This window comes from Barbus barbus, assembly GCF_936440315.1.
Source record: "Barbus barbus genome assembly, chromosome: 15".
Lineage (NCBI taxonomy): Eukaryota > Metazoa > Chordata > Actinopteri > Cypriniformes > Cyprinidae > Barbus > Barbus barbus.
Window position 1 is genome coordinate 26,240,781 of NC_136743.1, and position 17,391 is coordinate 26,258,171.

The window sequence follows — 17,391 nt, forward strand, 5'->3', positions numbered from 1 at the left end:
ATTCACGAGCATCTGGAATTGTTCAGCTGTTTGCATGAAGATATTTTCATTGACCTCTCATAGACACACACTGTCTGTCTATCTATCGCATGTATATAGGCCTACTCTCTTTGTAACAATAGTGAAGTTAATTGCTGTCATCCACACTGGCTATTCTGTACATTACAGTGCGCTGAACAGCACAAGAATTAAATACCAGTCACATGATGAAGGGGGCGGGGCTCACATAGCTATGAGCCAATAGGAGCGCACGTCCACCCGAGCTCCGTAGATCAGGGAATAGAGCGTGAATAACGGTATTCTACAATATTTACTGAAATGTTTCATCGCAGCACGAACGTCGGACATCCATGGCGCATATAAATAAATCATTAATCCGCCAATACTGGCCTTTCCGTCTATAGACAGGGACGAGGACTTCAGCAGTGCGAGCTATTATTCAGTTTTAAGATGGCCTGGATCTGCAAGGTAAGTCGAGCAGCTGAGTGTTTGTCTCATATCTCGTTAATGTATGGATGCGCAATAACGTGCTGCTCAGATAGCATTCGCACTGTTGGTATTTTAAAGTCAGAAGTGTGCAACGAGGAACGGAGGATTCTGCTAATAGCTTGGTTCTTTTGTAATGAATGTAACTGTGTGGTTGAAGCTTCATGTGGTAATGTAGAGCACTCAGTTTGCTTACACTTAGCAACCAGATTTATTTGAGGCATCCTGGTTTATGCGATGTCTGAGTCTGCAAAGACCTTCGTTGTAAGAGCCATACAATGCAATAAAGTTATTAGTTTTAAAGTAATATGCACTTTATTACAACCAGTGATGCATATTGTTTTTATATCCTCCCTGAGGTTTCACAACCTTCTATTCAGAAACAAATGAAGAGCTTCATGCAGCAGGATACCACTAACTTACTCATCATATGTGGTTGGAGGGTTTGTTTATTTATTTATATTTTTGGATAATGTGTATGTGATGTGACAAAAGGACAGTTCTATATTGTTTGTTTTGATTTTGTTAATATTCACAGTGAGTGCAAAACCGTGTCAGCAAAAGAAACAGCACTTAACAGCTGGATGGAAGGGATGCAATGGGTTGTTCAGCAACTATGTTCAACAAGTAACAATTTTAATTTCAATTACAATGCTTGCATGCCATTCATTGAAACTGAAGACATATAATCAGGAGATTCCTGTATGGCTGTAAATAGTCTCAGTTGGCTGTACTGTCTGATAAAGAGGCGCCTTTGTCAACGCTTTATCATTACCCTTAATCTATACAGCTGCTTCAGACGGCAATCAGTAAACAGAGAAGAGCAACAGATGAACTATTTAAAGCTGCTCATATAAAATACATGTTCCTGCTTATGTGGATGTGAAGTGTTGGAGTTCTATTGGAATTCCTTGAATTCTCTTTAAGCGCATTGGTTTTCTTCTGGACAGTTTGGATGGTTTTGTGATGGTAATGTAACCTTCAAGAGCTGGTCAGAGTGCGGTGTCCCACTGAGAGCCTCTTTGTAATCGCTGAGAATTAGTTCCAGCGTTGTCCACTTCACAAGGCCGCAGTGGTCAGTTCGGCCTGCACTCAGCCTTCTGCATGCATAATTCACTGTAAAAAGACCTGCAGATGTTACCTTAAAAAGCTATTTCTACTTGGCCAAACCATTTAATTTAGTTTTGATGGTGTAATTTAATGTATTTTGGTTGATTCATAATATTTTTAATATGTTAGGAAGCACAGTTTATATAAAAAAATATATAACAACTAATTTATTATTACTAATTATTCCTAAAATAGTAATATATTACTATTAAAATAAAATATTTCAGAATTAGTTTTTACTGCATTGTATTTAAATGTCAATAATTTATTAAATTAAGTATAATCAATCACAGTCTTTTGCGATTTGATAAGCATAGTAAGCCATATTGCAATTTCGATTTTAGTTTTAGTTGAGAAGTTATCTAGTAAATTATCTTGTAATTGATTGGAAACACTGGGTAGTGTAATAAGAAAATCGAGCCTATATTAGATTGTCAAACTCTCTAAAAGTTTACTTTGTTTATTCTGATGAATTTGCTTGTAATGACCTAGTGATTTTAACAGATTATGTAGACAAAAAAATTGTAATGTGTGTTTTAAATGGGAAGAATGTCTGAAATGAAGACAATCTGGGTGTTGCAATTGCAAATAAGTTAAACATTTGAGAAAGTATTAAAGACCCAAGGAATCTAAATCCAGAGATTATCAGTACGATCAGGAGAAACAGACAGTTTGGATGGGATTACACACAATTCTATTAGGATAATTTTAAGAGGTTTAACTTTGGAGTGGTCCAACAGTCAAAAATAAGCATTTTGTGTATTGACACAAACACAATAGGAGAGAAATGCAACTAGGAGTTATTCAGCATAGCAAACTTTACTAAACAGGTATTAGTCCAATTAGCCAATTAAAATGAGCTTTCTCTGTACACATTGTAATCTGACTAATCCAGCACCACTCACACACACATACTGACATCACATTTGGTGCATTAGACATCTTAATGCCACTGTAAAGGGGTTGCTAAGATTTCTCTCTCTTTCTTTCTTTCTTTCTTTCTTTCTTTCTTTCTTTCTTTCTTTCTTTCTTTCTTTCTTTCTTTCTTTCTTTTAAAAGTATTTTAAACTCATCAGTGCTGCATTTATTCAATCAAAAATACAGTAAAAATACTGAAATATTTTTTAGGTAAAAGCATTTTTTAAATATAATTTTTGTTAACATGATAAATGTCTTCACTGTCAATTCTGATCATTTTAACACGTCCCTGCCAGGGTCAGAAATTAACATTTCCATTAAGGGTCAATATTAACTCCCTTGTATTGATGTCCAGGAGCATTTTTTTTTTATATTCATCAGGGCAAGTTTTATATTGTATCTGTGTTGTCTGTAATGCCAAATACTTAAATTTAACCAATTGCTTGCAGTCAAAATATTTTAAACTGTTACCAGTAATAACCAACTGTATATAAATGATATATTTTAGAAACTCACTGACTAATCTAAACACCTCTGATTGGCCATTGCATTCATAACCTCAAAAGAAATGTGTGTGATTGGTTATAATGCTCTACGCTGCAAAAAACAACATATAAAAAAGCAATCTGATGGGATGTGCACAGATATGCTGATTATCCTGTCCTAAATTTAGGTTGTTATACCTGGAAAAATGGAAATTGTCTATAAAGATTTAGTCATTAAAATGTATTTCTTTTTTAACCCATTGTAACCCAGATGTCACGATACAAGGGATGAGTAAATAGGGACCCAATTTTAATTTTGGCTGAACTACTTCCTTTAATAGCCCTGGTTCAGAGACATGGCACATGCAACACTTCAAAGCATGTTTTGCTGTGTAACAAAGCCAAGCTTAAAAGGTTGCAGGTAAGATGGATTAGCAAGTACTTTACACATTAACCTTCCAACAAGACGATTTCCCCTTTATTAAATCCAATTTGGTCCTTGTTCCATTCGGATGTCCTACAAGGTGACTGATGTCTGGATGTGTCATTTTGCAACGTTTAGTTTTGTACTGGTAGCTCAGCCTTGTTTGGGAGGCGGAGAAAGACAGCTAGGTCAGGAAGTGAATGGTATCTCATTTGACTAGTAATCTGGCTTGGAATGGTAACAGTGTTGATGTGGGTAAGTAGCTTAGCAGGAATGTGAGGAGGCCAGGGAGAGATATTGCAGGCATCTGCTTGTGTGGCTTTTTGAGGATTTACACTTCTGATCCATTAGCACACAACAGATGTGAATCCAGAATGAATTTTGTTTGCCTTTCTTTAATGAAGTAGAATTTCGAATGGAAGATTTTGTATTTTGTATTGCAGGTAATTTTATTGTTTAATAAGATGCTTATCAAATGATTGTCCTCATTTGTAAGTCGCTTTGGATAAAAGCGTCTGCTTAATGACTAAACAAATAAATCAATAAATAATAATTTATTAAAAATGACACTATAAGGTGAACTGTTTAACCGTTTTAGAGATTTCTTCTCATCAGTTGCTTGATTCATTTAATCAGCACATAATTAATCAACAATTACCCTCTAATATACAGTGCCACGAATGCCCTAGATCATTTGTGCTGTTATTATTGTATGTTTCCACCCCATTGATTATAAATAGTATGTGATGAATTATGATGACATCTTGGACCATCATCCCAAGTGTCACGTTTGATTTAGATGATTTGTAAACAGTGTTACTCAATGTCCCTGCATGCCTATAGTATGAACAATAGACTGTAAAAAAGATGGACGACGTGTCTCCGCTTCCTTCCACTATAGAAAAGTGAAGCGAATACATCTCAGTATGGCCGCTGCCATCTTGAGTAAATGACGTCATTTGGAGCCAGAGTCTGCTCAGTAGAGATTCGTTCGGAGCCAGAGTCTGCGCAGTAGAGATTCGTTCGGAGCCAGAGTCTGCTTAGTAGAAATTCGTTTGGAGCCAGAGTCTGCTTAGTAGAAATTCGTTTGGAGCCAGAGTCTGTGCAGTAGAAATTCGTTTGGAGCCAGAGTCTGTGCAGTAGAAATTCGTTTGGAGCCAGTGTCTGCGCAGTAGAAATTCGTTTGGAGCCAGAGTCTGTGCAGTAGAAATTCGTTTGGAGCCAGAGTCTGCGCAGTAGAAATTCGTTTGGAGCTAGAGTCTGCGCAGTAGAAATTCGTTTGGAGCCAGAGTCTGTGCAGTAGAAATTTGTTTGGAGCCAGAGTCTGCGCAGTAGAAATTCGTTTGGAGCCAGAGTCTGTGCAGTAGAAATTCGTTTGGAGCCAGAGTCTGTGCAGTAGAAATTCGTTTGGAGCCAGAGTCTGCTCAATAGAGATTAGTTCGGAGCCAGAGTCTGCGCAGTAGAAATTCGTTTGGAGCCAGAGTCTGTGCAGTAGAAATTCGTTTGGAGCCAGAGTCTGCGCAGTAGAAATTTGTTTGGAGCCAGAGTCTGTGCAGTAGAAATTCGTTTGGAGCCAGAGTCTGCGCAGTAGAAATTTGTTTGGAGCCAGAGTCTGCGCAGTAGAAATTTGTTTGGAGCCAGAGTCTGTGCAGTAGAAATTCGTTTGGAGCCAGAGTCTGCTCAGTAGAAATTCGTTTGGAGCCAGAGTCTGCGCAGTAGAAATTTGTTTGGAGCCAGAGTCTGCGTAGTAGAAATTCGTTTGGAGCCAGAGTCTGTGCAGTAGAAATTTGTTTGGAGCCAGAGTCTGCGCAGTAGAAATTCGTTTGGAGCCAGAGTCTGTGCAGTAGAAATTCGTTTGGAGCCAGAGTCTGTGCAGTAGAAATTCGTTTGGAGCCAGAGTCTGCTCAATAGAGATTAGTTCGGAGCCAGAGTCTGCGCAGTAGAAATTTGTTTGGAGCCAGAGTCTGCGCAGTAGAAATTCGTTTGGAGCCAGAGTCTGTGCAGTAGAAATTCGTTTGGAGCCAGAGTCTGTGCAGTAGAAATTCGTTTGGAGCCAGAGTCTGCTCAATAGAGATTAGTTCGGAGCCAGAGTCTGCGCAGTAGAAATTCGTTTGGAGCCAGAGTCTGTGCAGTAGAAATTCGTTTGGAGCCAGAGTCTGCGCAGTAGAAATTTGTTTGGAGCCAGAGTCTGTGCAGTAGAAATTCGTTTGGAGCCAGAGTCTGCGCAGTAGAAATTTGTTTGGAGCCAGAGTCTGCGCAGTAGAAATTTGTTTGGAGCCAGAGTCTGTGCAGTAGAAATTCGTTTGGAGCCAGAGTCTGCTCAGTAGAAATTCGTTTGGAGCCAGAGTCTGCGCAGTAGAAATTTGTTTGGAGCCAGAGTCTGCGTAGTAGAAATTCGTTTGGAGCCAGAGTCTGCGCAGTAGAAATTTGTTTGGAGCCAGAGTCTGCGTAGTAGAAATTCGTTTGGAGCCAGAGTCTGCTCAGTAGAGATTCGTTCGGAGCCAGAGTCTGCGTAGTAGAAATTCGTTTGGAGCCAGAGTCTGCTCAGTAGAGTCGTGAGGTGGAGCCGCGGAATCAAACTCCCGCAGACCCAATCATAATGTATTGGAAGTGTAATTCATTTTTTTATTTTGACTGAAGTCCCATTCGTTTACATGGAGAGGGCGGGGTTTATGACCTGTACTGCAGCCAGCCACCAGGGGGCGATCAAAGAGCCCGCAGCTTCACTTTTAAGGACGAGTGAGACACACCTGCTATGAACAAGGAGTCTTTCAGACAAAAGAGAGGCTTTTTTATAATGCTGGGCTTTTAGATACCAAAAATGTGTTCTTTTATTCAGCATTGGGTGTAGAATTCTGTAAGGTTTTATACAAGCATTGGCATATTATTTCTAGCGATTCCAAGTTGTGTCATATATTTAAAGATGCCCTTGTTTGGTTTTTAAACGTCAAAGTAACCTGCGTGACATGCTTGTAAGATCAGAGTTTTCCTCTAGTTTAGTGAAACCTGTAACTCTTAATCTTCCCCCCGGTAATTGTAGATGTGGCAATTGTGTCCAGTGCACTTTTACACATAAATGTAAATCTTTTAGCCACCCACATACTGGTCGTAATATATTAATTCGTGGTACAATTATTTGTTCTTCTACACATGTGATCTACCTTATTCGTTGTCCGTGTGGTCTTGCTTATGTTGGAAATACTTTGAGAGCATTACGCACTCGTATTAATGAATATCGGCGTAATATTAGAACGGGAGTTGAACTATCGCGTCTCATTTTAATAAAGTGGGACATAATGTTAGTGCCTTGCAGTATATCGGCATAGAGAAAGTGCAAAAACCGTCAAGGGGGGAAGATTTTGAGAGGAAACTTCTACAACGGGAATGTTTATGGATTTATACTTTGAATACGTTGTCACCTCATGGTTTGAATGAAGAATTTGACATTAAGCCTTTTTTATAGAATTTATTTATTTTCAGTATTGTTTGAATAGTTTGAAGAGTGACTACTGATTTGTAAATTATAATTATTATTATTTTTTTTTCTTCTATTCTCTCTCTCTTTCTCTATCTTGTTGTGTGGGAGTAGGTTTACACCCACACAGTGATTAAACAGGTTTAATTGGCATGATCACCTGTTACTTATAAGGCGTTAAGTGTTGTACCTTAGTTTGTTATCTGTGCCTGACGAAAACCTGATGGTCGAAACGTTGCAATAAAGGATTTTTTTTATGGAGCAGCTAATTCAGTGTGCGGACACTGTTTGTTTCTTTACTATAATAATTTTTTTTGTCCTGCACCTGAGCCCTATTCGGTTTTGGGGATGTGTGCAACTTTCTTTCACCTTGCCTTTATTCTATTAAGACTAAACATTTAATTTAGTATAACATTTTTTAGAGTTGTGGAACATTTTCAAGTATAGACCCTTTTAGGGCCGACGTCACAGTTGCGTCACAGCGCTAGCTGGAGGCAAAACAAAGCAAAAACTGGAGGTGGCCAATTCAAACCAGCGCAGATTCGGCTACATAAGGAGCTTAAAATATCATCTTGTTGTGATGTTGGGTGCCAGAATCGATGTTGTAGAGGCTCCAATTTGAAATTTTAATGCATACCTGCTGCACAATGCGACGTGATGCACCGTTTTTAATTTTATTATAAATGCAAATAGGTTTGAGTGCTTTGTCAGATTAAATGTGAGATACTCACACTGCTTTCTGTTCCTCACTATTGTATGCCTTCAGAAGACTTGGGATATTAGTGAGTCATATGGACTACTTTATGTTTCACATTTGCATAGTTATTTATTTAGCAAATGCTTTTATCCAAAGCAATTTACAATGAATATTTGCAGTACACAATGCCGAGATTAAAGGATAAACTAGATTAGTAATCAAAGTCCCCTTTGCTGCGTGTTCCCGGCGGCGGGGTTTATCTGGGTCCATGACGCAGTAACTCGTTGTAGTCCCTTACCAGTCGTTTTTGTAGGCATTAAACTCAGAATTTTAAAAGACGATATCTCCGTGTGCATTGAACTTTCAGTATTGCAACTTTGCAGATATTGTTTATGCTCAAACAGCAGCATTACACGCTAACTAATGTTAAAAAAAGTGAAATCGCAATCAACCACCCCTTTAACATCATAGAGTGAAAGTTTATAATTTGCACGTGTTTTGTCTTGCTAAAGTCAAGTTATGTGTATGTTAAAATACCCGTTTTGGCAAGTATTCTGGTAAACACAGTCAGGTACTCTTAAGTTAAGGTATACAGCTGAGAAAGAAACCGGATTTGTGTCAGTATTAGGTCCATGCATTTAACGTTAGTCTTAAAGAGACAGCAGCCTATAAAACCTGCTTCTGTCTGCTAATTAAACAACACCACAGCTTTAACAAAGATTAATTGTATTTAACTTATGCAGTAAGCATTACTGTGTTGTTTTACACTTAATTTTTACATTTCTGCACCTGAATGCTACTGTTACTGTCTTTATCTATAAGTGAAAGTGACGTGACAGCCAAGTATGGTGACCCATACTCGGAATTCGTGCTCTGTATTTATCCCATCCAAAGTGCACACACACAGCAGTGAACACACACACCGTGAACACACACCTGGAGCAGTGGGCAGCCATTTATGCTGCGGCGCCCGGGGAGCAGTTGGGAGTTCGGTGCCTTGCTCAAGGGCACCTCAGTCGTGGTATTGAGGGTGGAGAGAGCGCTGGACATTCACTCCCCCCACCTACAATCCCTGCCGGCCAGAGACTCGAACCCGCAACCTTTGGATTACGAGTCCAAATCTCTAACCATTAGGCCACGACTTCCCCATAATAATTTTATGTTGTAGGCTGTTCATCTATGCTTGTAATTTAATTCTTGTTTTATTATTGACTTTAAGCTAGTAGTTTCTGCTGGGGTATATAAGTACTTAAAGTAAGCTTTTAGTAATTAATGAAAAGCAAACTTTTTTGCTGATCTGAAAAATGATCCGATCCGTGACTCAAAATCCGTAGTATGATCCGAAATGTGAGTTTTGTGATCCGATGCACCGCTAATATTCAAGTGCCTTTAGTTACGATGCTAAAAGTACCCCTGTGCTTCATTTTTTAACAAGCTTGATGACTTAATGAGACTTCTTCGGCATCAATACACAGGGCATGGGAAATTTGGATGATATGTAGCTGCGGAATTGTTTCCAGTGATTAAAACCTTAGGCTAACTTTGTTCCTCACATAAAGATATTATATTGTAAAGATATTTGCTTCAGACTTCAAGACATGGAGTGCATCACAAATAGTTTGTAATATCTTTTTTGGTACATTTTTGTAAGAAATTGCCGTGACAGTACTTGTATCTGTATGTGTTCTATGTTGTTGAGAAGTGGTTTGGTTTAGGGTAGAGGTGAGGTTAGGTCCTCAAAAATATCTATGATGATGAATAGCAGTGATGTTCTCAGGAGATCAGGTGAAGGTCAACGGTTCATTCCACCAAACACAAATAGAGAGGGTGCTTTTATGGTGCTTCTTTGGCAGAGTTTGGCAGCCAGTGTCACGATGATTGTCCATTATTTATTTACTTCAGTGATTCTAGCTATGTTCGTTATTATCCTGTATACTGTATATATTATTTTATATATTGTTCAAGTATTTAAAATAGAGATTTTACTTGATTCAAATATTTCATGAAACATTCAAACCTGCAATAATTCAAACACCGGCACTTCTTTTTTTCCACTTCAAGCACTGCTTGCATCTGCATTGTGTTATTGAAAAAGATCAGCTAATCTATCACTCCAGGTCCCACCAGTGCCTTTCGTCTCTTTTTACAAACTCAAAACCGGAGAGTAAGTTGAGATTTCCTTTTCCACTTCACAAGTTCCTGTACTATATGTTTGTCTTCTATAGAAGTTCTATATTTGGAAGAAAACTATGTGCAATTCTATTTTCTCAGGGTTAGATATCTTCATAGACTATACTGACATCTAATACCTGGACCTTGAGAAAGACAGATGCAAGTTTGTGTGTTTGTGTTTAGCAGGAAGCATTACACACCTGTTAGCTCAAGCTCTTAAGTGATATGGATCTGTGTTTTTCAAAGGAATTGTTTAAAATGTCTATTTAAGGAATGATACCGTGTGAATTTTCCATTGCAAACCCAGATGTTGTGAAGCATTAATCTCTCCCTCAGAGAATAAATAGGTTTGCTGAGAAAGCAGAATTGATTATGATTCTTTCCAATCTTTCCATAGTAAGAAAATGCAAACTTTATGGATACTTAACCCTCTCTCTCTCTCTCTCTCTCAAATAAAAAAAAATATATTTTCTTGCATAAAACTGAAGAAATTTAGGCAAGAATTTAACAAAACTCTATTTATTTAGCACATAGGCTACATATAAGATCAAAACTGTCTCCTTGCTTTGCTCTGATTCACAGCTGTTAGCTTATAATTATGATTTATGAATGGAGCTGTTAAATTAGATTTCATGGGAAATGTTAATTTCATATCATTTGGCACTGCCAAGAGGGACAGAAGTTGCGAAGTTTTCCTTTTAACTTTTTAATTCAATTAAATTTGAAAGTGAATACTAAAACGGAAGATATTTAATAACACATAGAACATAACATTCCACTGCATTCATGTATTCCATTGTCACAAAATGTGGATTCAAAGCAACAAATACATTATCAAAAATGAAAGAACAAGAAAGAAAATAAGGAAAGAAAAACACATTTTCAGGATGATTATATGACCAAAAATTGATATTTTTAATTATTTTTATTGAATTTATTATGTTATTGGCTCATTCAAAGTCTTCTCTTTACATCTTATATGCATCTTGAGCTTATGAGGTATAGCAAATGTGTGTTGTAATGCAATAGAAGTTCACATGGCTCTATGGTCACTCAGATTTTCTATGTCCATCACTCTGGTTGTATGGAGAAAGTCATACAGTTTAAAACATGCACTTAAAAGCAATTCACTAAAGCCAGTGTATTGCCACGTTGCCAGATATCATACAGTATTCCCAGTGCTGGCTTAGTATTTCTCTGACGGTGTAGCTATTTCCTGAAGCAGATGGTCATTGCCGGGGACCTGCCTCGAGTACACAGCGTCCTAGATCTAAAAATGCCACGATAATTTCACAAGGCAGCAACTGAGCTGATATATGTGTCTTGGCAAAGTTCCAGGTCATTCCAAGATATAAAGCCAAAGAAGTACATCAGCGAACGAGAAGCTTTTTGTGTGACCCTCGCCAGGAATAATGGTGCTCAATTGTTTTAAGTGCAGGGTGTCAGAAAGCAGCTCAGCGTTCACATTAATCACCCGAGCATTGTCTTGGCCTCGGAGAGCACAGCACTGTGTCAGATGTAAGTTACTGAATGATTTGTGTGGACAACCATGAAGTTGATAGAAAAACGCTGGCATGATTGTTGCAGGCTACTGTATTAATGAAATTCAAAGGAAGTGGAGATCATATTTAAGTGAAAATGGTGCTAAAAATGGCAACTGAAAAATTATTGCGGGAAATTGCAGTGTATGAAAATTGGCCATAATAGGTGTTCTTGTCTGTACTATAGTGACGAAAACACAAAATTGTAAACTGAAATCATGCTTCTTTTTTCCTCCTCAGTATCTATGGTTTTTATTGAAAAACATACAGAATCACAACTGGAATTACGAAATGAAATGATGGTTAATTATTTGATTTGTGGTAACATCAGCCAGAATAGAAACATGAATCCAATAGATTCACAATTACTACAATATATGGTTTGTCAATGTTCTTGTTGTGGTCTCAGGTATTTTTACTAGAATAAAGGATGTATGTATGAGAAATACTATGCAGGTGTAGGCTTTCTCATTGTATAGAAAGCTACAAATAATACATGTTCTGCCTTGTTCTATGAACAGATTCCACATACAATTGAAAAAAAAAAAGTTGTTTTATAAATTTGAATTGTGTTCTCTAGGGCTGGGTATTGTGACCAATTCTGCGATTCGATTCGATTCGATTCTTATTTTTATGGTTTCGATTCGATTCGATTTCGATTCGATTCGATATCGATTAGCTATCAATATTTCATTTAAAATGTTAGTTTTGCAGACATGGGATCCATATTTTGATATAAATGCTGGTAACTGAAACTCTCCTACTTAAGTTTATTACTGAAATACACATCTACATTAATAATAGGGTGCACACAGTTGTTTTTTTTAGTGGAGCAATTCGAAAGATGGTGACACCTTCAGGACGAGAGGTGAATATTCATGTCCTCTTACGTGAAGCACGCGCATTAAGAAACGATTCGGGGATTTCCCGAATCTATATCGTTGCGTTAAACTGAAGATCGATTAAAATCGGAGAATCGATATTTTTTACCCAGCCCTAGTGTTCTCCAGCATTAAGTTGTCACATGCGCAGTTATATTTTTATGCTAAAGCTAAAACGCTTTCCAATCCATGTTCTATAATAAATGTTTTTCTTTTCTTTTTTTTTTTAAATGACATTCGATTTGAGGATAAGATGCAAGACGAATTGCAATTTTGTCTTTTCCAGTAAAATATATCTAAAAATCTTTAATCAAGATTATTTTAAAAGCAGTGAATTAAGTATTTAGGCTTGTTTTAAAGTATCTTAAAAGTGCACCGGCAGATTTTTCACTTCTCGAGTTTTTCATTTCATGTCAACTTTAATAATTAATCCAAAGTCAAACTTTACTAGCAAAATACTTTACAAATTATTTTTTCAACCTGTTGTGGAATACATTTCAAAAATAACTACACTATATTCAATAGTAATATAATATGTCAGCTGTTTAAAACTAACTGTCCTATATTCAATAATTATATGATATGTCCACTGTCTAATATGTATCGCTTATGCCAGGGCTTCTGAAAGTTAGAAACCATTCGGTCTCCTAAGAAGATAATACATTAAAGTTGTGCCACAATATAGTCAGAATTTGAAATATATATTTTTAGGCATCTCCATTTTAGAGATTATGCTTTGACGTCAAATACTGTTATGATCCATGAGTATGGAATTGTAACCTGTGAGCTAGTTAATAGTGTTTATATATTTCAAAAGCCTAAAGCCACATATTTTACTCTACTCAATTTTCCCCTAATGAAGTTTTAATTGGGGTGGTTGAGGAGGAACGAGCTCATGCACTGTGGAGAATTTGTGACAAATTGGCTGAGAGCTCTCTAGTGATGTGTCATGTTACCATGATTACATCTTCACTGACCTGGTTTTATGAAAGCCTTTTAAATGCTAAACAGTTCAGTGTTGTCAGAGAAACAGGACAGACAGGGAGCTTTCAAGTGTAATTGGCATATCTATGAAAAAAGTGTGCAAATTGATATGAAAAATGTAATAAAGGAAGAACAATGCATTGAAAGCCACCAGTAGGACAGTGTTTCAGAGTCTTTACTGGAGGGATTTATCCATTTTTACAGTGCTTACTTTGGTAAAATTTATTTATTAATTAATTTATTGATTGATTATAGTTTATTGTTATGATTTTATATGTCAGCACTGGTGCCAATGAACTAAAAAATTCAATTACACAAAATACTAATTAATTTATTATACAGAAACAGTAAGAATTGTAAAATATTATTATTATTTTTTACATTACACATGCAAAAGTAATGTTACTTTTGACTAAAATAATAATATAAAGTCCCATTTATTTATATAATATATATTTAATATATTAATACAATTCACAGCCTTTATTATGATACAACTAAATCATCTCTGGTAAAAAAAAGAACACTTAAAGAATGTCTTTGCAGATCAAGGTCGTGGATAGAAAAAAATCCCTTTGGAGTACATTTAAACAATTTAACAAATGGAAGGAGTATGACCTAGCTGTAAATCTACTGCCTTATGTGACTTATGCTAAGGGAGTATATACCAATACACATCTCTGAAGAAGCTATAAACTTCAGATACAATTTACAATCTGTTAGTGTTTCTGGACCTTAGTCCTGAATTTGACGCTATTGACCACAACATTCTTTTTAACAGTGTAAAAAAAAAAAATCACACAAAATGCATGAGATGATGAAAAACCAAACTTAACATCAACGAGATTAACCAAGAACTGAACCAAAACTGGGGGTATAAACTATAACTGAAACTGGAGACTAAACTACATACTATAAATAATAGACATATTAAATAAAAATAATAATAATAAAATTGATAAACGTGTAACAAAATGACTTTTTATAAAAATAGAAAATAGAAAAATAAAGCCTAATCCAAAATATCAACAACTATAATAGTATAATCAGTGGTACTAAAATAACACTGTAGATCATGCGGTCAGTCTATTCTATAAAAAGAAACCAGATCTGTCTGACAAACCTCATGTTCGGCAGCGATCTGCTGCAGATGTCTTATGTCTGTGGCGTTTTGGGTGTCAGACAGTTCTAGGTGATAGTAGCCAGTCATTTTGATGACAAGGTTTGGCTCTGGCATTTCTGAAGGACCAGAGGAGGATTTGAGATGCTGTGCGACGATAATGGTCCAGTAGTATTTTTCTAATGAACATTTTTCATCACAATTTTTTGATGCACATCTAGGATTCTTTTTTTAAGTGAATGTGTTTCCATTGCAAAAAAAAATAAATAACATATGTTTATTATGATATTGCAATACACATCATGGTGTTTCCAACACCTTTTTTTGTATGCAGTATCCCACAATTTGCATAAAAATAAGTGGATGGAACTACTGTCAGCTACTGACATTGGAGAAAATTAACTCCATAAGGCAAAACACATAAAAAGAAATTGTACTGGGATGTTGCATAAAATCTACTAGCAGGGTAGAACAATATAAATGTGTGAAAAGTTTTAAAATGTGTTTCGGTTTAAAAAAGCGATTGCTATAGTTGAGGTGATTTTACATACAATTTTACATACATAACATCATTTCTAGTATTTTATTTTATTCAGCTACAACTGAGACTCTTGATGACAAACTTGGAGTTGTGTAGAAAAAATAGGTTCTTGTGCTTCCAGATTCTCCTCTTTTTTTTTTCTCAGACAGAATAAGAAGTGAACACTGCTTTTGTTCTCTGAAAAGCAAAGCAGGACATACATATAGAGAAGGGATCCCTCTGCTGGTGACTGTCATTACAGCACCAGGGCATGTCATGCAATGTACACTTTACAGTTTTTAATAATTGCTAGAATTTCGCAATACTTATGTAGCCCTATGGGAATTTTGGGGTATTTCCTAAAAAGCACTATTTTTATTTTGGTTATTTTCTTTTAAATGTACATTTCATGTTTGTTAAAAAATGTTTAAATAATGTTTATGTGTGTTAGAAAATAAGTTAAGTTAAAATTCACTTACCTAGAAGAAAGATCCAATCGGGGGTCAGGGTGAGAGGTCGCGAGGAAGCAAAAAGATAACGTTGGGAGAACGAGACCGGGAAAAAAAGGAGAGAGGAAGACATGACTGAGAATTGCGCTGTGACTGCCACGTTAGAAATTGGTAAACACCAAAAGTTAATGCGTGTATAGTAAATGTAATTGTAGACTGCACGAAGAGTGAGTTACAGACATTTGACTAAGTTTACAGTGTAATGGTTGATGGTTTATAAAAACTCGGTTAGAGTTTTCAACAAGGAGACAGAGTGGACGGCTAGTCAGCACGATTTAGCTGCAAGGACTTTGCCAGTGAGTAGCCGGCTCGGTTGCCCTTTATGCATCGTCTGAAAAACACTTATCTACAGAGCCATTCCCTGCTTAGCTGTCGGACGACGTGTTCAACCACCAGCATCGCCAGTACCCCGCGTTGCCGCGGCAACGCGACGACGACCAGCACTACTACAGCCATTGTTTTGTTTGCTGCGCCACTGCGCGAAGCAACCATTGTGCTTTTAAGGTCTCTCCGCTCCCCAAGCCACGCTACAGGCCTGCAACGTGTCCTCCTCTGACTGTTTGGGTATTTATTTTATTTCATTGAGTGGCCACTTAGTCATTTGCCGGCTTAGCTTTAATTTTGGGGAATTGAGTGGGTTGGTATAACTGGTCATTGGACTGAATTGTGTTTCATTTGAATTTTACTTTTGATATTTGAACCGTGTATATGTAAATACTATATTTTCAGTAAATGGTGTAAACGTATTTCTGTTGAAGATTTTCATTACATTGGGTTTGTGATATTGATAATTTTGATAGGCCTACTTAAAGTCAGATAATATTATTGAGTTAACAGTAGCCTGGTTTAAAGTGAAAGTGTTTATTAGCGCTGATTAAGATAGCCTATAAGTGACATTTCAATTGATACTTATTGCGCTTATAGTATTGATAGCTGCATACAATTAGTGTTTCACTTTCATTTAGCTATACAGACACGTTATTGCCATTTTGCATTCAGTTAAAAATTCCTATTAAGGTAACCGCTAACAACTAAATAATAATCAGGGAATTATAGTAAAGCATTAATTAATATTAGAGAGAGAGATCTCTCGCTACATAGGAATTCGGGGAGCGCACTCCACACTAATAGCTAGACACGCTAGAGGGCGCTACATAAAATGGGGGCTCGTCCGGGATTTTAATTAATGCAATTAACTAGTTTGTAGTTTGATACTAATAGCAGTTAGCAGTAGCAGTTAAATTTTTGTTAGTTTCTCAAAAAATAATTCAAATAGTTTAAGCTAAAACCCTAAAAGAAAATGGAAGCTAAGTGTAGCGCTGCAGACTTAGTTCAAGAGCTCAAAGACTGGTGCAGAAGAGAAGAGTTGGATGATGCCCATTCCCTCATGGTACTGAGTTCTGAAGATGTTGCAAATGCCCAGATTGAAGAAGCCCTAGGAACTATCAAAGCCTTAGGCCGAGTGCGAGTGAGAGGACGGACAGTTAGTCTGAGGCTGGATAGTCACAGAGTGTTATGCGAGTGCAAAGAGACGGTGGACCCCTCCAAAGTCCCTCCTGACCTGTTGCCAGAGGGCCAGACAAAAAAATGGATGATTGTTATTGCTTCGGAAAGTCCTGCTCCTCCGAGTCCGTTAAAGAGTTTGCCGGGAGACCTGCCAGAGGGTGGCTCGGCAGAGTCTATTATTCGTGCGGTGGGTGATTTGCTGGATAAGATGGGGAAACCATCAGGTGAGAACAGCAGTTACCGTCGTCTGAGAGTATTCTCCGGTACTTTGCCAACTCCAGTTGGAGAAGAGTCTCTTGAGCATTGGTTAGAACATGCACGCCTGATGGTCGAGGAGAGCGAGTGTTCCACTAAGGAGAAACGACGACGTATCATGGAAAGTCTGAAAGGTCCTGCGTTAGCTGTAGTAAAGGCTGTGCGGACTACTGATCCAGAAGTTAGTCCTGCTCTGTGCTTAGAAGCCATTGAGAGTGCTTTTGGGTCTGCCGAGACAGGTGAAGACCTGTATTTTGCCTTTAGGTTGCTACAGCAGCAGCCAAAGGAAAAGTTGTCTGACTTTCTGA

General features: G+C 37.3%; 1 protein-coding gene across 1 annotated transcript in view; it reads left to right on the forward strand.

Annotated features, from left to right (window-relative positions):
* Positions 1 to 217: 217 nt before the first annotated feature.
* The window catches only part of LOC306881418 (alpha-N-acetylgalactosaminide alpha-2,6-sialyltransferase 3-like), a 119,308-nt gene continuing 102,134 nt past the window's right edge, over positions 218 to 17,391 (forward strand). Inside the window, exon 1 of the mRNA XM_079435513.1 lies at positions 218 to 468. Within this exon, the coding sequence (XP_079291639.1) occupies positions 451 to 468 (18 nt within the window). The 5' untranslated portion in view covers positions 218 to 450. The remainder of the gene's footprint in view (positions 469 to 17,391) is intronic.